The following is a 24,502-nucleotide window of genomic DNA, read 5'->3' as shown; positions in this document are numbered from 1 at the left end:
TAATTTTATTGTAAGTATTCATTGAAAATAATTACTATAAATCCACAGAAAGTGAAAATGAAACTGAATTTACATGCATAGTGTCCATTATTTGCTTATTATGTTGAATTTTTGCATGGTATTTTATTTTCTGAAGGTCAATCAAAGCAGGAGCAGAAATAAAGAAGTAGCATCTGTTGCTTGTTATTGAAACAATTGGGACAAATCAGCAGAAAAACTGCAATTTAACTGTTTCCCATTTACTTTCTTTTTGTTTTTCATCTGCATGCACAGGTCCTGTCATGTCTCAGCTCACATTTTTTCTTAACACCTGTACAAAACATTTGTTCAGAGAGAATAAAACATGTATACCCCTTCAAACTGCATGAAAAGTCTGAGCAGCCAGCAGTAAAAAATAAACCAATCCTTAAACCACCAGGACATCTGAGTAATTGAAATGAAATATTCAGTGATCAGGGGGTCGATAACAAGCTTGTTGAGCAGAGCGCTATAAACTCAACCTGCATCTTTATTTATTTATTCATGCTTGGTGAAGGTTTATCTAGTAGCATCTTAGCAAGTATGTCCAAAACTAAATGAGAGGTACAACTGTGAAAGGATGAAAACAACAAATATTAGCGAAGAATGACAGAAAAAAACCTGCGGTGTGGTGATAAATACAAACACGTGGCTGAATTTACTCATTTCCAGCCTCACTACTCTACAGCAGTACTCCAACACCACAGAGCTACTTCACGTGCTAAACTCTTTAGCATTACAGGATGAGCTAGGCGAGGTCAAGGAGTCTGGTGGGTGAAACAAATTAAAACAAGATGCTACTGGTTGTATACTCATCCTCTGATCGATTACTTCATCCGAGGTGAGTCATGGAAAAAGCTGCTTCAGGTCGGCCCCCCTTTTGGATTAAAAGAATAATTCACTAATGTACTTAAATGACAAGTAGCTGGGATTAGGGATTTATAGGGCTGGAGAGGGGAGGGATTTGGGGGTACAACGTAGGTGGGGGAGGTGGTGGTCTCAGGAGCACTCAGACACAACAATGTCTCGACAGCTGTTAGAAAGCTGTAACCTAAATATATAACGATGTCCCTGAGGAGACTAGTAATCATCTGTCAAGTTAATAAAGAAACCTACAATACAGAAATATGCCCAAAAATACCAAAACACATCTAATCTGTTTCAATAAATATTACATCTCTCATTTAGCTCTCATCCTATAAGACGATTCTTTTCTTCTGTTGTGCCACGGTGGTGGAATGATCTCCCAAACTCTGTCCGCTCTGCAGAGTCCCTGTCTACTTTTAAGAACAAGCTGAAGACTCAGCTCTTCAAGCAGCACTTCCACAGTATGGCTATATTTGTTGGAAAGTTGGAGAACTTAACAGAGTTCTTTGCAACAAACATTATGGAATTAATTCTTTGTACTTTAACATCTGTGATATTATTGGGTAGGAAGGGGGAAAACAAAATTAAAAAACAAATAGAATAGAATAGAATAGAATAGAATAGAATAGAAGCTTGAAGCAGAACACCTCTAGATTGATTCCAGTCATCAAAACCTGAACTTAAAACATCATCGTTCTTTTGATTGAAAACTCAGGTAATGTTTACTTTTTCCTCAAAAAGTCAATCAGACACTTTTCATGCTACAAGTAGGCTGTGTGTTACTGCGTAACACCTGTTGTCCACCTCACTCTGCTGGTCAGCATATTGGACTAAAACTAAATTTCCAGACTCAACCGAACTTTGATAATCACATGCGATGCCTGTCCTGTGGTTCACGTTGTTTGCAGATGACTGATGCTAACTTGTTTGCTGAAAACTTACAAGTGTTCACTGCAACATATTCTCACAGATAACTCATTACATGCAGAAGTTTCATTCCAGCTCTTTATACTGTGACAAGCTTTTCCACGTCTCCCTCTGTGCAGTGGGAAGAAAAATGGCTGCTATGAGATTAGCTAAAAAAAAGTTTGAAGATTTTCTTTAGTCACTAAAGGTTCAACAGCTTTCTATACAGCTTTCTTCAGACAAATGGCTCCGACCATCCAGGGCATGGACAAAGAACATCTAAAAGTTGGCGACAGGGTCAGAAACAGGGTCTTTAGCAATGCATCCTTTGGGCCATGTGGTTTGGGAAGGGGGGCTTTTAGGCATTAACTTCCTCTTCACAAATGGAATCAGATTCCATCAGATTGGTGTTCGAGGTGTCTGGGGGCCATGCTGTCATGTTATTTGAGCCTTTTCTAACCATTATTTCCAGGGACCACTGTAGTCCTTCAAGTCTAGGCTACTGCTGTACAAAAGCTGACACATCTATGACTACTCTTCCAAAACCGCTCTCACAAAATAAATAGCAATTTATTTATTACCCTGGGCATCATGAGTAAGATTAAACAGTTCGCTATCAGGTTAGAGGGGTGGTGGTGAAGTTAAACAAGTCTTTCAAAAAGAAGATGGGAGTTTATATTAACCAATTACCAACATGTAGAAGGTCCACTAGTAAGATGAGAAGGTTATCTTCATCCATTTTTCTCAGCTGAAAACATTTTCCTAACACTGGACTGTTTTATTTCTATTTATCTGACTCCCCTGTGCCCTTTTCAAAGAGACCTTAAAGGGGGTCGTAACTAAGCTTATGTCTTTGATGAGTCAGAATATAATGCGGATTTGAGACACTAATGAAGGATAATGATGACAGTAAAAGACAGACTGCCACACGGACGGTTGTAAAGTTTCAAATTAATAAAAGTAGCTACTGGCAATTACAACAAGGATATAAAAGAGTCCCAAATTTATCTGCAGAGAAATCATCTCTGCTCATTAAAAATGGAAAATAATTTATTCAGGCTGCATGATTCCTCATACTTTGACAGAATATATCAAATTATTTATGTGCAAACAGTTAAGTCAGAGGATGGGGTTAAGTTTTCCAACATGATTCCCTGCAGTGGATAGTAAATGCACTCTTGGTCCTGTAAGAAGCTTTACTTGATAGCCTGCTCCTAATGGCATATGTGGGGATATCTCTGAGGATCTTCTCAGGCGGCTGTTAAGCTCAGATCACAAACCTCCGGGAATTTAATCTTTAAATAACTCCTCAACCCTCAGTCAGTCTCCATTTACACAGTTGATTATTTACAAGCTCCACCAAGCAACCAAGGTTGTATGACCATGATGTGACGTCTAATTTCAGGACAAACTGTAAAGTAAAAAAAACAGGAAATTTATCTTACCGGTTGTGTCTGAACATCCACACTAGTCGCTCTCCCCTCATTTACAATGGGCTACAATATATAGCAGACCATATGGTGCACTGGTGTTTCTGGTGATTCAAACACAAAGTTGTCCATTTTCTCTCTTCGTCACAGATCAAGTGACTACCGGTTGTTGCCACAGCAACCATGACGTATTATTCCAAATCCAATCCAAACTTGTATAAAAGTATATTATTTCCTTATAATGTATTTTATTCTTTCTTTTTTGCATATCTGTTTAATAATGGATACAAAATCATTGTTTCTTTTTACCTGCTTTGACGATCGCCACTTGCGCTAATTTGAGCTCCTGCCCGCAATGCATTGTGGTCTATATGGTCCCATTAACTGACCATCGATGCTCACTACTTTTTAGGTTGCATTGTGGGTCATTTTGAGTGTGCTTCTTCCTACGTTTTCTTTTAGCAATTTCCTCTTCTTCACAAAACGTCTCTTGTAAAAGTCCTTCCACTTGATGACATGCATCTTCAGAGAACTGAAACTACTTTTTCCCCCATAAAAACTTTTATAGTAATCCCTTGAAAAACAGAAACTACAAAGAACATGTTAAATATAAACCAAACATGTTGTAATCCTGATAATCATGCAAAGATTTCACATCTATCCAGGCCTTCTGTTTCAGGGAAGATGCTGCATACTTCAGCAAGACAATACTTCACTGTGAGCTTCATCTGTTTCCACAGCTGTACAGGTTAGGTGCAAGCATGACCTAATGACCTCTTCTAGCATCTGAAGATATTCTGGAGCATCATGAAACAAAGACTATGACTTTAAAAAGATTATACTATTATTATACATTTACTTTCCAGTGAAATACTAAAATCAGATGAAAGCAGTCGTCCAACGCAGGGTGGGTTGGGTTAGTGGGACAAAAAAAAAAAAAGAACACAGCAATGTGCAGCTATATGTAAATAGGACATAGTTTGTTGGAACTTAACATTTTTAAAGCATGCTTCTATACAAATATTTTTTTTCCCCCAGAGGGTGTTTTTAAGGTATCAAGAATGACAAGTGGTTGTGTGAGATAGACAACGTTTTCATGTGGAAAGGCGCATGAATCCATTCTTAACTGTGTGAGATTAGCATATATCACCACTGCTGTACACACACTCACAAAAAAAAACAAAAACCTGGATTATAAAGTTGTGTAGTGTGTGAAAGTCATCATAGGCTAGTAAATGAAAGTATTTGTATGCGGGGATGTGTGTTTCTCTCTGTCATGGCCAGGTGACAGAATGTAACTTAAAGTGTTTGACAGGTGAAAGTGAGGATTTTGTTTTCTGATGCAGCAACACCAAGATGCATGTTTGAAGCTAATCCTTCCTGCAGACCCACAGTCCAGTGCTGTTTAACCCAGCCAGACAATGATGTGCAAAAATAACTGTGTTTCTTTGCCCCTCTTTCTTACAAACAAACACACACACACACACACACACACACACACACACACACACAAATATGTCCTGAATACACAAAATAATTGTACTCAGTGTTTGATAAATGTTTATTTCTCCCAAAATTTGGATTAAATGCTCAATACTTATCTATGATACACTCCAAAATAAATAAGTTACCTTTTACATTCACTCACACACACACACACACACACACACACACACACACACACACACACACACACACACACACACACACACACACACACACACACACACACACACACACACACACACACCGGATGGCAAAACACTCACTCTTCAATAAAACAACCCACTCTCCTTCCTCTTCCTCCTGATGCGAAAAGCCTGAAACAAGTAAAAGCTGGAAAGCAAACAGTAATAACTTCCACAAACCCAGAGAAAATGACAGAGGGAGGAGAGGCGGGGTGGTGATCAGCAACAGGAAAAGGTAATAATGAAAATGATAAAAAAAAAAAAAAAGAAGATGTGGGAGAGATGGCAACATGTAATATGAGAGATAAGAAACTGGATTAAGAAAGAAAGAAAGCATGAGGAGACTTCTTGATCCCTGAAAGACTGGAGGACTTTTCCTTTTATCATGTCAATCTGTCAGAGTCACCTTCTTATCTCTGTTCTGCTGACTGATCTGTTCAGTCTTCTGCTGGTTTGTCAGTCATAGACAGCACCTCAATACCAATAAAAGCAGATGCATGGTGGGAATTTGCACACAAATATGCTTTCTGCTTCTTTAAAATTAAAATATTGCAATATTTTATTCAGATGTTTTTATGTTATTTTCACAGAAAACATGCAGGAATTTGGATCCAGTGTTTTTGTATAACAACAGTGTCCAGTTGTCTTGTTAATGGAGAGATACCAGTGAGCCAGTTCAGACAGGCATCTCCAACTGCTTAGATGCAATCTGCATAGTATTCTACATGGCACAAATCAAACCTATCCATTCAGTATGGATGATCTATCTGCCTTGCACGCATGATTAATTGCTAGCTTCTTATGTCATCATTGCAGCTGCTTTTCAAACATGATTGTGTTTACTCTTCTGTCCCTCCACCACCCCAACATCCACCTGCAAGCTCTGATGGGTTTTCAGCATCACTAACATCAAACTGAGACATCTGTGCAAAATGAGTGATGCATGGGCTCAGAGCACGACACACAGCATCAATTATATTCATTTATAAACATTTTTGAGTTTTCTGTGGTTAATTAAAGAGAAAAGAAGACTAAAAAAAATAGAGAAAAAAAAAGAAACTAAGACTTTTTTTCCTATCATGATAATGACTGTTTTTGGCCATGAAAAAAGAGCCGATAACATGACAATCCCATGCTACAGAATTCTGTTTTCTATTAAAATATTCAAGTTACGCTCATGGCTTTCACCAAGACTGGGTCAAATTCAGGTCTTTCAAACCAGGAAGTGATGTTGATTGTGATAGAAAAAAAGAAAAATTCTCGAGTCGACTGGAATCATTTTATCAACAGCATTCAAGTCCTATTTGCATCACTTTTAGCGGTTATGACTAAGTCAAGCCACAAGCAAGTGTTGTGTGGTCTTGGTACAGGTCCTGACTTTGGGTAAGGCAAATGTTTGAGGCCAGATGTGGCCTAAATGTGTGATCTGAGTTTTCTTTGGGTAACCACACTCTGCCAAAGTCAATGCCGTTTTTCAGGCCTTGTGGGCTTTAAGAAAAACAATGAAAAACAAATATAGGTCAAAAATTCTTTCCACCTGGGACACAGTCAGTCTCTATGAATTTCAGCTTAAATCAGCAGATGGATTTACAATTTACCAATTTCTCCAAACACAGCAGAAAAGCAGAACAGATCTTCCAAAGTTGTTAACTTTGAGACTATTTCCAGGCACGTGTGACAAAACCTCTGATCATTAGTGTAGAAATCTACTAAACAGGCTGTAAAGCATCAAAGATGTCATTTCTTTGACACTTTCCTAAAGTAATATTTTACTTTTTCATCATTCTTGGATGCAGTTTTGGAACCCAAAAACCTCTGGTCTTTGGTCCTATGTGTCTTATTTGCTTTATTGTTCCTTTTAATGATTTTTTTGGGCATATATTTTTAATTGTTTTACCTGTTTTTATTATTTTAACGACATTACTATTTCGTGTTATTTTTATTTTGCGATATTCAACTTTGTGCGGCACTTTGGTGACATTCTGTTTTTAAAATGTGCTTTATAAATAAGGTGGATTGGATTGAACTGAAAAAGCCACATTTTAAATAAATAAAAGAAAAGCTTTGCTAGGACAAATAAGTCTAGAAACATTCAAAGTAATTTCTTTTTTTCTTTTTTTTTGCCAATAACTGTGGGCATTATCATCTCTGCTGAGGCAAAGATTATGTTTTTGGCAGCGTTGGTTTGCCAGTCTGCCAAATGCCAAAATTACTCAAAAAGTTATGGAGAGATTTTGATTCAAATTTCAAGAAATGTCAGAAATTGAACAAGGAACAAATTAATCTATTTTGGGAGTGATTTGGATCCCCATGTGGATCCAGGAAATTTCTTTAAAAGGGGAAACTTTTGTCATTAGAGCTTTTAACTCATCAGAAAGTTATGAGATGACATCATTAACAGCTAACCCAGATAACAGTCTTCACAGAAAATGTAAATTCCTTCAGTTCCTGCATGACTATTATAGCCATTTGCTTCATCTTGGTGTTTCCAGGGTCAACGATTCTAAGGGATGGCTGCGGGTCCTGCACTGCAGCTCTATGGCTGTGTGGACCCAAGCCTGGCTGGGTCTTGACTGCCCCTGTGGGTGTGTCCTCTATGGCAGCCAGGTGGGCTTGCTCCTGGCTTGAATGGATCTCCAAGATACAGTTTCATCACAGCCCTATCAAGCCAGATGTTTATTTCTATTAACCATTTTCTATCTACATTCAGTTAAGACGCAATAACTAATTCATGTTCGTTTAGGATAGAAGGTGGGTGTAATTGCTCCTTCTCTGAATGCATGTGTGAAGGAGATTTTTATGGGTTATGTGTATTTAAATAAATACTTTGGTGTATGAAGGCTTTATTTTAATATGCAGAAATGTATTTTATTATTTAAAGCATTTAAAGCTGGTTGCATGATTTATAAATAAAGTTTGATTTGGTCTGATTTGATTTTAAAGGCTGTGGCATCTATTCTCATGATGAAAATAGATGCTGATATTTGCTTGAAGTACACATTAGAGCATATCTCCAAACTGGTATTGGACATGTTCCTGCAGCAACACACCCAATTCAAATGAATATTTCATCAACAAACTTGTATGAACTTAACTTGAATCAGGTGTGTTGCAGCAGGGAAACATTAAACACCTGCAGGACAGGATTTAGAGATCCCTGCATCAGAGTATTGGCATGGGGTTGGTAACTGGGTGGTCTGTTGGGCCTTTTGGAGTTTTCTCAGGTGACTGACCCCATGGCATGACAGGGTTCTGCACGCTCAATCATTCTAGTTTTTTAGTTAAAAGCTATAATAGCAAAAGTGTATCTATGTCCCCATAGAAAATAATCCTTTAAAAAATTCCTGGACCAAGACGGTGATCCGGATCAAATGCAATCACTTCGTCCTTATTCTCTTTCTGAAATTCCCTGAAAATTCAATCAAAACTTGTCAACAACGTTTTGAGTCAGACAAACCAACACCGCTGAAAACATGACCTTTTGCCTTGACGGATGTAAAACTTTGTTAAGTATGAGTATTATAACGCAATAAATCATGTCTCAGATTTAGTGTTTATGGTGTTGATCCACCATTAGTTATAAGTACGACATCTGAATAAACTCTTAAAAGGAAATTGTGATGTTTTCATAAAATGTCTCGATTTGTTGTGGATCTCTGGATAGTTTCCAGCATCCAGTACTCTACAATAGGTTCTCTTATGAAAGAGTTCAACAGTTTTCCAAGTGGGACAGGGTTTCGTAAGTTTTGGACACCAGTTATTTTTCTTCTGGGTCATTTCTGAATGTTTACTGAACTGCTGTGAAAGCGGTCCAGGCAACCGCTCGTGTTGTCAGAGCAGCTTATTTGTCTTCAGCTTCAAATTCAGAAGTTGACGTTTTTTTTAAATTATTTTTCATTTTGAAAGATGATGGCCAGTAATAATACTGACTGCTTTAACTGAATGGCTTTACATTCACATCAATTTAAATTCTTCTCTCATATCAATGTCAGCTCATATCCTTGGATGTTGTGGTGGCAGACTGGATTTACTAAAACATGCCAAGCACAGATATGAACAGACTATTTATTACCAATACAAACATCAGGGACGATTTTACTGTGGAACTACTTGCAACACAGAACACACGATCAGAGCTGAGGTGATCCATTTTCTCAGACCGAGGTAGTTTCTGTCTGACAGAATCCTTGCAGCGCACCGCTGGACTGAGCTCCAATTAGGTGGAGTTGTCTCCCTTTCAATGGCTCATTAGCGTAATTGGATTAACGAAGAGAAACCTTTTGAGGGACAGTTTTTTTTTTAAGCAGAATGGGAGCTCTATGACAACTCCAAAACTTCCTGCAGAACACAGCAGCTTCACTTTCAATAGTTCTTGTGTTTTTGGGTTTTTTTTGTTTTGTTTAGTTTTTTTCTTTTTAAAGTTCTTGTGTTTAAAAGCTTGAGTGATGGTAGAAAACGCCATCTCATGCAAACTGTAGGAAGTTAGTATGCTTGCTGTACGCATAACAAGTATTGTAATTAAATGTGCTAAAAGTCAGGCTTAATGATATAAAAATGAGCAACAATGTGTCTGAAGTAGTCAAGTTCATTTGATTTTGAGGATAATAATCAACAAGCTTGGTTTTAAGATACACAACTGCTTCAGTGGTCAAGAACTTTTTTTCAATATTATGCACATGAAGAGGATGTTTATTTATCTATATTGCACGAAAGACTGTCTATGTCAGAGCATCAGCAGTTTCCATGTAAATAACATGAAATAAAACAGTGTCATGTGTTGAGTTTGAAGCTACCATACAGCCGTTTTGATATCACCAATAAAATGCCTTTTCAAAGATTAAAGGAAATCTGTTTTGCCTCAGTATTTCAGCTAAAACAAAGAGAAAAACCAAAGTTAAATTCCCAATAAGAAAAGTCAACTCTGAGCCTCTGCTTTTCCTGGTAAATGCCGAATTTATTAAATTCATAGTGAATTTCTCATGCTCTGAATTCTGCCGATTTGTTTGTTTTTTCCATAAAAGGAATACATGAGCTGTAACATGGAGAGTTTTCTATGTGTGTGTTGAAGAAATTGGGACTTCAAGCCAATAGCTGCACCAACAATGGCTTCTTTCCAATTCGAGCCAGAGACCTGGCAGATTAGATCATAGCTACAGGACTGGGGTTGGGTTGAGACCAGTGGATACATGGTTCTGGACTCAGACTAGGCTCTTTTAGAGACCAGTTCAAATCCAAATATGGTAAAGCCGACAGAATAAATGAGACTTTAAATGAGAAGATGAACAGTATTACATAAGAAGATTCCTTCCTCTGCCTGTTCATGATGCTTTTTGTTTACGTGAGTATGTGTTGTCTTTCTGCCAACACAACCCACTGGTATCCGGGGTGACTTCCAGCTTCTCTGGTGAGGGGTGTGCATGGCTGTAATGATGAGGGCCCACTGTGTGTGTGTGTGTGTGTGTGTGTGTGTGTGTGTGTGCATGTCCGACTGACTGGGAATGATGGCGCCTCAAGGCCAAGTGCTGTTAGCCAGTGCTGGCGTGCCGCCGCCCCCCAGGCCTCGTCTTTTGTTTAACCCAGATCATTTTGGAGAGTCACTAAACCACCCACAGACACACTGATTGGCTCTGACAGACTATAAAGAGGAACCTGATTGGTTGTGACAATTCAGGTCCTCCAGCCAGTTTAGTGACCCAGACTGAAAAAAAAAAAAGGGGGGGGGGGGGGGGGGGGGGGGGTTGGACAGTGGACAACAAACAAAGCCTTACACACTCCTGTTGAAACACTAGACTGTGCAATCTTTTCACATAAAACTACATAATGTGTGATATTAAGTCATAATATGATAAATGTGCGGCAGAGAAAGTGAGAAATTGATATCTTTACATCTTTCACCGTGGATCTCTGAAGACTGAGTCCAACATCTGGATTTATTATCCTGGAGTTCCCATTAAAGTTTAATTTCTAAAGGTTACAACTTTAGAGAAGAATGTCTAATGTTACTTATTCAAAAATTGTAGATATGAACATCAGACTGCAATAAAACATTCAGAGAGTAAAGTTTTTCATGCATAACATTGTATGTTTAAGCCATTACAGTGTTGTGCAAAAGTCTGGAGTCAACCCTTTAACCTCTACGTTGGCTGCTCTTTACTTAGTTTCAGTCCAGTTCTTGTACTAACTAGGTACTCCAGTACCTAGCTAATATTAGAGGAAATGTTATTCTTTTTACTCCTTTTGTTAACACTGATCTATGAATAATTCAACCTTAACCCTTTAGGGCACTCAATGAAATACCTTGAAATTAGAAATTTTAACCTAAAATTGTCATTCTGGTTTACCAAGACCTCCATTCTGCTGTTACATTTTTAAAAAATCATTTCATGTCGAATATAAATGAAAACAAAGTGATCAAAAATAGTCACTTCCCCAATGAAGGGTTAAATAAATGCATATAGCTCAAGTAATGAACCAGTCTGTCCGAAGAACCAGTCTGAAATAATATCTTAAAGCACTTTGTTAATAACAAAAATCTTGATCCCCTGCAGCAAAACTGCAAATATCAGTTTCATGAGCCTAAAATTTTATTTGATAATTCCCAAACAGCTGTTATGTAACGACATATCAACATGTTATGCAGTTTACTCTTAGAAAAAAAATAAAGACAGAAAGAAAATCTTTGAAGTATTTAGACAGGAAGAAAAAATACAAAGTGGCAGAAAGAGACAGTGAGAGATGGCCAGCACTTTCAGGTCTAATGGAGAGATGACTTGTCTGTAGAGCCTGTACCTCAACATCACTGAAGCAATGAGAGATCTTCGTGACAGAGAGCAGAACAAAAGACAGCCACATGCAAAGAATAGCTTTGAATGTGATTTAGGAAGACCACAGAACTCTTCCTAAAGACTAAGAAATTACAATAAAGCTTGTCTGAGTTTAGACTGTGGTTTAAAAAAAGATCCTGCCAAATTTTGACTGTAAAGCTTGATAAATGTATAAAATCTATTGGATACTACATTTCCCATTTATGTTTGCAGTGATTTTCCTAACAACCATTTCCCATCTTCATTGAAATGCATAATGGAAAAATTGTCTTAAAGGCTTTTGCACAGCACTAGAAGTGCATTGAAAAGGACAAAACATTCTTACATCATATAATTCATTCATTCATTTTCTTAATCGCTTAGTCCAAGGGTCGCAGGGAAGCTGGAGCCTATCCCAGCAGTCATAGGGACTGACCATGTCGCCAGTCCATCACAGGGCTGTTCCATGTCATGATAATATGAAATTATTAAAATGCCCCCAATTTCCAGAAAAATACAAATAAAAAAAAATAAAAAAAAATCATTTGATAGAAATTTGTGACATACAAATGGATTTCACAAAAAACACTCAACAAATGTATTTTACAACACACAAGTTAGCAAATCTGTGATTACAGAAACTACACTGAGACCAGCTCTTATTTCCAGTTAACACCATATGAACACCAAACTTTCCCAGTAGGATCTCTGAGCTGTCACTTTCTACATGACAGCATGGTGACTTCATCTTAAAGTCTAATTTACATGAATATATCACCATATGCTGATGACATAATGATGAAAGTGAAGGAAATAGTGTTGTTCCAGGTTTCTCTTATAACCATGGCGATTGTGAGCTCATGCACATCGGATGTACAGAGATGATTTTACAAATGTGTTTAAAAACGATTCAGCTGACTCGACCTTAAGCAAGACAGACGGACATGGATGAGCGAGAGCCTCTTTAACTCATTTTAATTGATTTGAGTTTCAAACATATGACCCTCAAGAGAAATGGACACATTCCTCATGCTTTTTCCTGTTCCCACACTCACGCTAATGAATAGGAGAAGAGGCTTCTGTCTTTACTCAACGCTGCTCATTAACGTCAATATGAAGTAGAAATGCACAGGTCTGCATTTGGCAGCTGCTACCAGTCTTCCACCTTTCTTTTCCCTTCCTATTTTCCCTGCCATTCCATCCTTTCATCTCCACGCTTGCATATTTCTACAGTGTCAACCTATCGGCTTTTTCATTTATACAATTCATTCTGGTTTTCCGTTTCTTTCTCTTTAGTGCTCATTTTCTGCTTTCGAAGTGTCTGCCTTTTTCTCCTTCCATCACATAAATCCTTTTATTTCTGACTCCACAGGTGGTGGGATGGAGGAAGGATGTGTAGCCATGGAAACACTGTTAGCCTTGCTGGAGTTGATGCAGCACTTCAAACCAAATAAGATCTGCAAGCACCCACATAAAATACACTAAAGGAAACACATACACAGCATAATATTGTGCTTATCTGAAGAAATATGGTTTAATAAAGTTAAAAAAGGGTGTTAATTGTTATTTGCAGGACATGTGCACACATATATGTACATGACACACAATAAATACACAAGCCTTTACCTCTTCACTTGAAGGTTAAAATAAATGTGTGTATTTATGTAAGTACCTGTGTATGCTATGCCTGTATCCTCATTTACACACCATGTCTTCCTTTCTCGTTTTTAAACAACCATTCAATTAAAAATGCAGAAACCAAAACCAAAAGAAGAAAATCTGATGTAGAAACTGGCTTTTTGCAATATTTATTATTGAGTTTATTTAGCAAAGCAGTGCATACAGTCACATTGCCCCTCCTCCGAAAAAAAAAAAACACTTCAGAAAAGGGGGGATGGGTTTTAATTTGATGTATAATCTGTATTTCAGAGGAATTAGACAGGAAATGCTATCAACCAGCCTGAATAAGTAGCAGGATTTCAACTTTCCCACTCCATGTTTTTCTGTCTTCACCATTATTCAGGTGCCATACAGTACAATTAATTCACCGTTCTTCAGCACAATCAGCAGCAAGCTGATCTGGGACATCAACTACTGAACTCATTCAGTCATTTTAGCAAAGAGTGCTTGCGAAACAAATCAGAAATAGTTGGAGAACATGACATTTTGCAATGATTGAGCTCATTATGAGGAGTGTGTCATTATAACCAATCTGTTCTGTCTAACTTTGCAGGCATGGTGAGTATAAAGCAAACACTGCGGCTCTCACTGGCATGTGTACTGAACCTCAGAATAAAGTATCAGTTAGCAGATTAAGGACGCTGTTAAAAGCCCATACCTGCAGAGGATTTAAGACCCTGTTTATACACACATGTGTATTTTGTTCATATTTCTGTGTAATATGTGTGTTGTGGACAAGCTTTTTATTTAATATATTAAGTGTACTGATAAGCTTAACTGACAAACTAGCAGTTTGTTAGTTACTTTATTGATCTATCCATCCATCCATCCATCCATCCCAAAGTTCAGATATTACAGGAGCCACTGGAAAGAAAAGACTCCCATTTGACTTGCATGTAAAGACGCATGTTATAGAACGTATACTGTGCATACATGTGCATATACACACAGAAAGAACACATAGCATCAGACAAAGGAAACACTGAGCTGTCCAGACTTCTGTCTTTCTGCTTAACCTGGTTTGCTGCCATGACAGGTGTGCATGCGTTCTGTTCACAGAGGGTTGTGATGAGCCGACTGAATGCTAATGTGACAGTCTGCAGTAGAAGAGCGAGCATGTGCAGCCAGACAAGAAAAGAAAAGCTTGTGCACGAGTATGAACTCGATGACTCGCTTCACCAAGGACACACTGACACACAAACACACACAGGAAGTCTAGCACCTACGTAACTCATTTAAAACCAGCATTTGAAGGCATATAGGCAGTAGAAGCGGCCGTTGTGAAGCAGACACTGGCAAAGCCAGGTGCTACCATACATACAGAGTCAAAAAGATGTGTTTTTTTTTCCTCTTACTAATATATTTTCTTTTTTTTTCTCACATGCACAAACACTTTTTGCCTACAGAAGCACAGAAACATGTAAATTTCTGTTCAAGGGCACCCAGAGTTTGGGAACATGCCAGCTCAGCATTGCTAAAAAGCCCACATACTGCATCCTCTTTGAGTCAGGACGGATATGAACACCACAATGCTCTCATGAAAGTTTGTCAGGGTTGTTTTATGACCTTCTCCTAACACTATTTAAAAAAAAAAAAAAACAACTTCCGGGAGACCACTGCCAAGGACAACCTGCGTAAGCACTTGTCGTACCTGTGAGTCAGAGAGGTAACAAAAAGCACCTGCACAGTGACAAGGATGATAGCATAGAGGATGAGCAAAGGTGCCGAAGGACACCTATTCAAAAAGTTGGTCACACGTTTTAAGTTTTAAAAGAAATACAAGAGTTTTGATTTAATAGTTCAGACTGTGTGAGTAGTGACTAAAAGAACATCATCGATCACTGGTCACGTATGAAACCAGTCACACACGAAGATGCCGTATGGTGTCTCCAAACCTGTGTCTTTTTTGTGCAATAAACTAGTCCCTTTACTGGTCAAGATTACGTAAACTGCCATCAATGAACACATTTAGCTGGAATTGGTGGTCAGGTGTGGGTGGTAATTTACAGGTGCAGAACAAGGAACAATCAGTGTAGGTGGATGATTCTGCAGCATCTGCTCACTCAGTGTGAGGGTTTTAACTGGATCTCATGTTTAAAACATAGTGAGATGAGTAATGCTGAGGGACAAATGTCTCCTTCTGTACAGGTAGGAGGTTCATTCAAATCAGACTGCACTGGGAATAAATATTTTAAAAGAACAGGTGGCCCAATGCAGCTCCAATGTGGAAGACATTTACATTAGGAGAAAATGTGCAGGGCGGCCTGTAAAACGTGTTAAATGAGTCCCTTTCCAGCTTTTCAAACTATCTGAAACTGCTTAAGATATTGAAAATTTCTCTGACTGTTCTTAGCTGCCGGATGGTCTGACCACAGCGGTGCCTAAAGTTGGTCCTTGAGGGCCACTGTCCTGCAGGTTTTTAATGTATCCCTGTTCCAAACACACCTAGCCTCCAATAAATACATCCAACAGCCAATGAAGCTCTGCACAATGGAGTGATTAGCTTGGGACAGGTGTGTTGGAACCGGGATACATGCAAAACCTGCAAGATTGTGGCACTCGAGCAGCCCTGGTCTAACACGTCGCAGTCCAAATGTAACACAACTTTGTTTACCTCAATTCATTGCACCAGATTAAAAAGAATGCACCAGGCCTCTGAAAATAACTCCAGCTTTAGATTGCTTGCATATAAATCAAATCAGTTTATTTATACAGCCCTTTTAACAACAGCTACAAAGTGCTGTACATTATATCAAATATCAGCAAAAAATGCATAAAACAGATAAAATCAATATATTGTCATAAAATAAAAGAAAATGAAATACAACACTCAATACAAACAAAAGCAAATAGAACAAATAAGATCACCTCTCAGGTGGGTTAAAAGCCATACAGTGCATATGCAGTAAAAGCCTATGCAGCAATAAACAGTTAAATCAACTTAATCTGTAACTCCACGTATTAAAATATTCTAATTAGATATTAAGGCTATATTATCTCAGGCAGTGTCTGAAGATCTCTGTAACAACTTAATGGACTACTGGTTGCCTTTAAGCAAAACCTCTCTTTTATGTAACAGTAATGTAAAACAATAAGCAGAGTTGCTACTGTCCTGTATGAGGACAAACAAATGTCCATAGATTCACTGTGCAGCTTCATGACAGCAGCAGCTGGTCAGGTCAAGCCTGAAGCCACCTATGTATGCTAATGTGGGCCTGCAGTGGGAGGATATTACAAATGAGATTAGGATCACTAAAGTTTTTAATAATGCTTCTCATATTAGAAAATCTCCTTTAAAACCTCAATTCCAAGTTTCATACTTTAAAAGTTAGTTCTGTCCATCCTCGTTCCTCAGAGCAGGAAGAAATGCATCCACATTTGTGGTGTATATTCCTGGAATGGGACCAAATATTTTAATTTCTGATCATGTATTGGGTGAACTGTTTAGTCTTGTTGCTTGACTTACTGTTTAAAGGAAGGTACACTAATAATATATAGCAAATTACACAAGTGTGTACTCTTAACTTAAGTGGGGGTTGTTTGTTTATTCAATGCACAAATAGCTAAAAAGTTATTATTTTGGATCACTTTTAAATATGCATATGACAAACAGCTAATCTTGCTGTATGCTTCAGTGCAGAAATAATTCAGGTTATTGTTTTATGTGAGATCAATAGGCAAGGAGTTTGCAGATCAACGGTATTGCATTATTACACTAAACATTGATGCAAACTCATCCTCCTTTGTTAAAAGAACTAAAAATGCTTCAATGTTTTTCGCATCACATGTTTAATTGTTGGAGACAAAGTGTCACAGTTGGTCAAAGTCATTGTCAGTGTTTCTGAACAAGAGCTGTCAAGTTTCCACAGTAAGCGCTGCTGTGAATAATACACCCTGACGCCTTATAAACTTTTCCCATCAATAGTTTGTATCTTTGCATGAACACTGCTTAAAATCAGACCACATATTCCCTCAAATTTACACTTTTATCTACATATATGGAAATATGTATCATGACTTTAAAGAAGCACGCATTCCCACAATCAATATAAAAAGCATGGAGAGTTTAAATGTATTTATATGACCTCAATCATCTCTTCCTACGTGCAGAGACAGTCCTCTGGCTGTATTTTCTTGTTTCCTCCTAATTTCTTGTGATTATTTTGTTCCGCTTTGCATGTTAGTTTTGAGATTAACTGCATATTTCTGTGACTTCTGACGCACCAGAAGGTTTACTTTCTCCAGCCTTGCTACTGTCCCAGCTCTACCTGTCTTGCTGCGTGCTAAGAGAGACTATGTTAAACCTGTTGCATTGCATACATTAACTAAACCAATGTCCTTGGTCTGTCGTCTTAGTAAATATGCGATTTTAATTCCTGTTGTGATGAAAAGAATAAAACTTTGGCAAATTGATTATATCACACAGTGTGCGGCTTCACACAGTGTTGCTAACTTGATGGACTTGATGCTATAATTAGCTAATTATTAGACCCCCTTAGCTATTAATCAAGCAACCTTTGCATGCTTTTAAATTGGAAAGAGCACTTCTCTCTGATTCCACTCTGCTCAATCAGCTGCAAACAGCAGCAACAAGTGTGCAGCGTTGTCATGGTGGTGTACTATCATCATAACTAACTATACTCAAAAGCACTGCATAGATGTTCTTTAACTTAAATGGTATGTCGGTTTATACTGTGTGTAAAAATCTGGATTTAATTATAGCAGAGCAGCAGTCTCAAATTGCTCTGATATTGACCACAAGTTAACACAGTTTTAATTTGACTCTTAAGATCAGTTTAACAGACTTCCTTCCTGGAGAAAATAAAAAAAAAATATGTGAATGAAGCAGCTTTGCTGGCAGTTTGGCTGCATTAGGATGCAATGCACCTTCAAAAGAGTACGTGCGTCTGGCACAGGGCAAAATTCAAACACAAGTTGATGTCTTGAATATGTTCATTTGTCATCCAGTGACATGTTGCAGCTTTTTTTTTTCTTAACATGCTTTAAATCCTTCATGCAAAACGCAGTTACGTTACAATTCTGTTAGTTTCTGACATCCGGCTTCACAGAAACACAAGATGCAATAAGGTTTATTAAAGCAAGTACAGGATATGTGAAATATCAACTAACTTTATTCTGATCACAGGAAACTGTTTCTGTCATGAAAAAGTGCATCAATCTGAAACAATTATCTGTCCATCCTGGCTGCTCTTCATGACTCGGTTTGTGAAGTCAAAAGCTTAAAATGCCAAAGAAAGAGGTAAAAATGTGTCAACCAAACATTAATGTTTCTCCTTTCTGTTTAGGTTTAGAAGCAGGGTTTAAACTTAACGTGAGAGGCACCAGGATGAGATCTGACATGTGGTAAAGAAGTAAGATACGATGTTGCACATCGATGTGAGGCAGCGATGTCGGCACAGACAGCGCTTATCTGCTGGAAACCAAACACACAGTGGAGAATATTGAATCATTGTGCAGAAATAATGAATACACCAGAACGAGTAATGACATCATCATCAAATTAGAGCTGGGAGTGATGGACTACACCCACTGTCAACGACACACACACACACATACCAATTGATTTCACACACACCCATCAGTGGCTAATGAGTGGAGAGGAATCCTTCTTGGCAAAAAACATGATCATGTGCCAAAATCCAACCAAGATTTGGAGCTTAATTCATTCCATACTGTGAACACATTATAGTGGCGACATGAAGACACTGTGCTGCTGGCCAGCATTGGTGGATGTGTGGGGTTTCCATGGAGACCAATAGGAGGTGGATGAAGTCTGAGTGAATTTTTTTTATGATTGTTGTTTCGCCATTTAAAAAAAAAAAAAAAAAAAAAAAAAAAAAAAAAAAACTGGACTGGGTTAGTGGAGTCATGGCGGGAGGATTTGGCTTAAAGATTAACCAGCTGTGCATCAAAGTGAATATGTCAAGTAGCAGATATGTGTCAGCAGGCCAGAAGAGAAGACACACGGAGAGGGAGAAGGTTTAAGTCCACGGGTTTTAGTGCAAAAATGAGGACAGGGCACCATTACCCCACACCATCCATCATCTCAACCCTTTGTGGGGGAGGGGAGAAAACAAGGGACGGTTGTGTGACATCAGTACTAAACACACACCGGAAGGGGGACTCCAAATGGCCACCGGTGGAAAAACAATTGAAATGAGCGAATGCATTGTGGCTGGAGGCTGTCAGTTCAGGGTTGTTAGATTTGGGCGTCCGAGCATCATTCACAGATGTGGGGCAAGCTGCCGCCGCCACACTTCACCGGTGAAGCGAGAAGGTGTATATGTGCTGATGGGAGGGAGATGAAGGGTTAGCCTGAGGTTGTGGTCTGCACCAGATCTGCCAACCTCTTTCTGTTCTACTGTACACACACCTGAGCTTGAACTGACAGCAAATCCCTGCTGCAGCAAAGACAAAGACAAGTGGGGAAAAAAATTTTATGCTAAAATAAAATTTTTATATGCCATATTATTACTATTATTGTCATGCAATTCAAATCAAATCAGACTATTTCTATAGCACTTTTTGTGCTTAAAAAAAAAACAAAAAAAACAAAGTACTTTACATCAAATAGATAAAACACACACACATGCATCCACAGTGCCCTTACGCCCACCCACAACCACCCTCACCCCTATAACAGTTAAAAGAAGACAAATGGTTATATGAAGGTATCTTATGTTATTTTACATGCAGAAATTTCCATCTAAAATGTCTTTATGATCTCCAAGTGCATCTCTTCTCTCCAGATACACCGAGCTGCTGAGTGGTGTGTAATTGTTAGCTGTTGTCCACTGATGATTAATTCAGGAATTAACTGTAAAAATTTCTGATTGACTTGTAAAACAGTTTAAGATATCTTTTTAAATTGTCTTATAATCATACCTAGATCACTCAGATCTGATAATTTGCTTTCAGCTGTTCAGAAGTCAAGGCTGGATGTTGAAAAAGGACCAGGCTATTCCTGCTGTCGCCCTGAAATGATGGAACTGACTGCAACTGTCTCAAGCTAGTGAACAAATATTTAACGAAACTGCAGCACGTTTTGAGGAATTTCTTTATGGTGCTGAGAAACCATCAAAGCCACAAACCAGACACCTACTGTGCCCATCCAAGAAATATTTGCATCACATTATGTTAATTACAAGCTTTGTTGTGAGCTCTAAAAGCACCGGCAGGTGGATTTCTTTACACCACAGAGGAAAGCAAGGTTTGATCCTCTAATATGACTTGATTCTTTCTAAATGACACATCAATACGTCTCTTCACCTTCACATATGGACCTTTATTGTGAAGGCCTGGATTACAGTTAAAGTCACAGTATTATTGCATGTGACAACATGATTAAAATGACACACAAAGACAAAAAAAAAACTTTTGAATATGGCTTCATGACAAGTTAAACCCTCAGTTCCACAGTAAATCTGTGATGTTAATGTCTATCCATGAAACAAATAAAACACGAGGCAGGAGAAAAGAAAACTTTGTATATGTGCTGATGAAAATAAATTCTGTATTTTTCCATCAGTGCAACAGAACAATTGCAGCTTGCATTTCAGTGGGAAACCTGCTTTATGGGTCACTCTGGATGTGCTTTGTGAAAAAGTGCGAAATAGTCATGAAACCTTGACGACCTCTCGCATTTTAAGCAGCTCTAAAAACTCCACTTTGTGCTCAAGTCAATGAGAAAGCCATGCACCTGCCTTTTAAAAAATAAAAACCATCATTTCCATCATGTTTGAGGGGAAAACTGGAATAAGGTTTGGTGAATGCAGTGGCATAATCTGGTGTTAAATCAGAAGATTTTGACCAGCTGTTTGTCTGACAGAAAAAAAAACTGATCTTCAGGTCTCAAGGATCAGTTTTTAATAATGATTGTATTCTAAAAATACAACCATTGCCCCATGAATTTCAGACGGGGCTCTGAAAAGAATCAGCCAGATTATATTAGATTATACCAGCAGACTGAGTTCATTTCATGCACACTCCTGCATCATTAATCTGACAGCAACGTAGTCGATGAGGACAATGAATTTCAGACAAAGACTAAAAAGACAGATTTAAGAAAAGCTTTTTTTTTCCCCCTCTCTTTTTTTCTTGTACATTTATTCTGTTGTTTCTCGGGCCCCCCCCCCCCCCCTCCGTGTATGAGAATGTCCTTTTCGATTCCTTCATGAATTATTCATCAACAGCCCCCCCCAGCTCAAATCTTTGCCCAGCTCTAATCCTTGCCTTTGTGCGACAATAGTGTCTGTGCACCTCCAGGGATCCCAGTGCGCCTCCAGGGATCTGGTTGACTGCATACTGGACGCCGTCACCGTCACAAATCTACAGTTGTCCAATGATATTCCTGCAGTGGAATATCTGCGGAGCTCTAAATGTTGATACAATGACCTGATTTTTTACTATGGTCACATTCTCAAAGGCTTCCCATTGGTATTCCTTCAAGATGTGTTAGTTTAACAGTATTTAACCCCCCCAAATGCTATACATTGATTTACACTGCCCGTCTTATTCAACGTTGACTTGATGGTGACTTTACTGTGTATTTATTTTTAAAAGATATTTCAATTATTTGCCCAACATATCAATTCTTAGCAGACTGACCATGTGGCTTATTAACAATATAAAAAAAGATGTCTTTTCACCATGTCTTGTTGCGTCTCCAACACGTGCAGTGGGTTTACACAGATCCTGTTATTGCCTCTGGTTCCTATTGTGTTCATAAAGAATTATATTGTCTACTTGCGTCTTTACCCTGACCTAATTTTGGCTCATGCCATTTTGTTCCCCGTGGCATCTCCATAACACCTCTACTGGGAACAAGTGTTCAAAGATGAGTCTTCAGTGACTTAATCGTTCAATTTGTGCCACATGTGGGTCAATACAAGATTCCTTAGGAATGTTAAATTTCATAGTGAATTACATCAGGACAATATTTGCACATGTAAAAAAAAAAAGGTACTTAATCCATATTTCTTGACAGGTTCTATCATATGACATTCATTATCAATTTGCACTGTTAGGAAATTCAATCAATTTTGCAGTCAGGGGTTCATTAATATTTGTTGAGCGTGAAGTGCTTCCTAACCTACAATCTGAGCCTCACTGACCTCCTTTCTGGCTGCTCTGTGGGAGTGTGTTAAGGTATTCCGAATCCACTGAGGGGATGTGCTGCAGCAGTAAAAAATTAAGCAATTAAAGTGGATGTTCGTGCATGATTGAAGTGCACGGTGAGGAGCAGTTTCTTACCGTGAACTGACAGCGGGACTAAGTGCAGAGCCAGGACGCACCACAGCAGCAGAAGTCTCCAGCATCCAGCGCAAACGCTCGCCTCCTTCCTCTGCATCCTTGCTGGGCAATGTTACTCTAAGACGATCTGACTGGGGGGTGGGGGGGATAAAATCCTCTTCCTACTAATGATATTAATAAGAGTTCAGAAATGTTGCTGAAAGTATTCCCGACGGGTGGGTGTGATGATTTGCGGGCAGTCTAGACTCCAGCCTCCCCACGCTTCTCCTCCATAGCCGCTTGGTCTTTGCGTCTCCGCCGCTGCTTCACTCCGCGCAGTTGAGCACACAGAGGCGGGTTACGGATCCATTACCACAAATCTGCGATGGGAGACGGCGAAGGGAAGCGAGGGTGGGGAGCTGGTGGAGGCGGGGAGGACTTTTGGGGGTGCAGACGCACGCCGTTGCGCGGGCTGGCCGGGTTGAGCCTGGAACGGGTCGGTGCTTCGGGCACTTTGTGGCTGAGAGGGAGACAAACGCACGGCGGTGCACAGCGCGCTCGGCAGCCTTCTCATCATCTGAGGAGGAGAAAAGGACTGTTGATGTGCCCCCACGCCCCCCTCCCCATCCCTCATCCCTCCTCCGAGTCCTCCCTCCCTCGTTTTCCCAAGACGCTTCCCTCCTCCTCCGAGTCCTCCTCTTCCTCTCCATCCTTCCCTTTTCCCCAAATTTTACCCCCCCCTTTTTCCTTCTATCAGAATACATAATTATACTTTTCTTTGCTCTTCACAAGACTTTTGATCTACTTTTTTTTTTCCATTGTCCCATTTCAGTCCTTTATAATCCCTTCAGCTTTTCATCACTTTCCTTTTCCTCTCTTCTTCACATTAACGCTTAAATTCTTCTTATATATCTCGATCATGCCTTTAATTTTTACATTTTCTCCATTTTCAGCCTCTTATTTTCGACTGTTTCACGCCCACGTTTTCTCCTATTTTCTCCATTATTGTTATTTTTTCTTAAAAGAATGTCATCCAATCCCAAACATCTTGAACTCTTCCAGCACAACTATTTTCCAACCTTTTCTTCCCAGAATCTCTTCTTTCTTCTGTCCCTGAATGATATTCTCTGATTTGTCTCTCCTCCTCATCCTTCTTTCAAACTGACAATCTTTTACCATTCTTAACACTTTTCCTCCATTCTCTTCCTTCTCCTCTTTCCTTCCTGAACCCTTTTGACCTTTTCCTCCTCCCTCCCCACCTCTATACCTCCTTCTCCCAAAAGGTTTTGCTCATCCATAACTCAACTGAAAGAGAGCACACTTGCTTTAAAAAAAAAAAAAAAAAAAAAAGACACTTCTCCTCATCCCTCCATCAGTCAGGAGGACGAAGCAGATTTAGATCATATAATAATGATAAAAATAAAAAAATTGTGACGGCTAATGCCGTCAAAACAACCGGCTTTGTTTGACATTGTGACACAAGGAAGAAAAAAAGGGGAGGGGTAGGTGGAGGGAAGTTGTAGAGGGTGTCTGGGTGAAGGGGGGGTTGATGGTGTAGGGGTAAATTGGGGGATGCACATGGTGATGAATGCCCAAGAGCCCCAGGGGTAATCGAGGTGGGGGTCGTGGGCATTCTTCCACACAAATAAAAGCATAAAGGAAAAGAGAGCGGTGTGTGTGTGAGAGAGAGAGAGAAAGAGAATGTATATGTGGGTAACGTATGTACACATGTTAGCAGCTGCAGCTGGTTGCTTCTCTCTGTGCATGAGGAAGCAGCAGAGTCAGATTTGTTTGCTTGTTTTAATGAAATGTTTAGCGAAATAGAAAATGTGTTCAGTGAATTGTGAAAAGTAGGTCA

General features: G+C 39.0%; 1 protein-coding gene across 5 annotated transcripts in view; it reads right to left on the bottom strand.

Annotated features, from left to right (window-relative positions):
- The window catches only part of cspg5a (chondroitin sulfate proteoglycan 5a), a 70,018-nt gene extending 46,857 nt beyond the window's left edge, over positions 1 to 23,161 (bottom strand). For all 5 annotated transcript variants that reach the window (XM_079240124.1, XM_079240126.1, XM_079240125.1 and 2 more), the window contains exon 1: positions 22,666 to 23,161. In XM_079240124.1, the coding sequence (XP_079096250.1) occupies positions 22,666 to 22,762 (97 nt within the window). In that variant the 5' untranslated portion in view covers positions 22,763 to 23,161. The remainder of the gene's footprint in view (positions 1 to 22,665) is intronic.
- Positions 23,162 to 24,502: the final 1,341 nt, after the last annotated feature.

Source organism: Telmatherina bonti (genome assembly GCF_933228915.1).
Source record: "Telmatherina bonti genome assembly, chromosome: 5".
NCBI classification, from domain to species: Eukaryota; Metazoa; Chordata; class Actinopteri; order Atheriniformes; family Telmatherinidae; genus Telmatherina; species Telmatherina bonti.
Note: the sequence above shows the minus strand (reverse complement) of the source record. Positions and strands in the feature narration are given on the sequence as shown.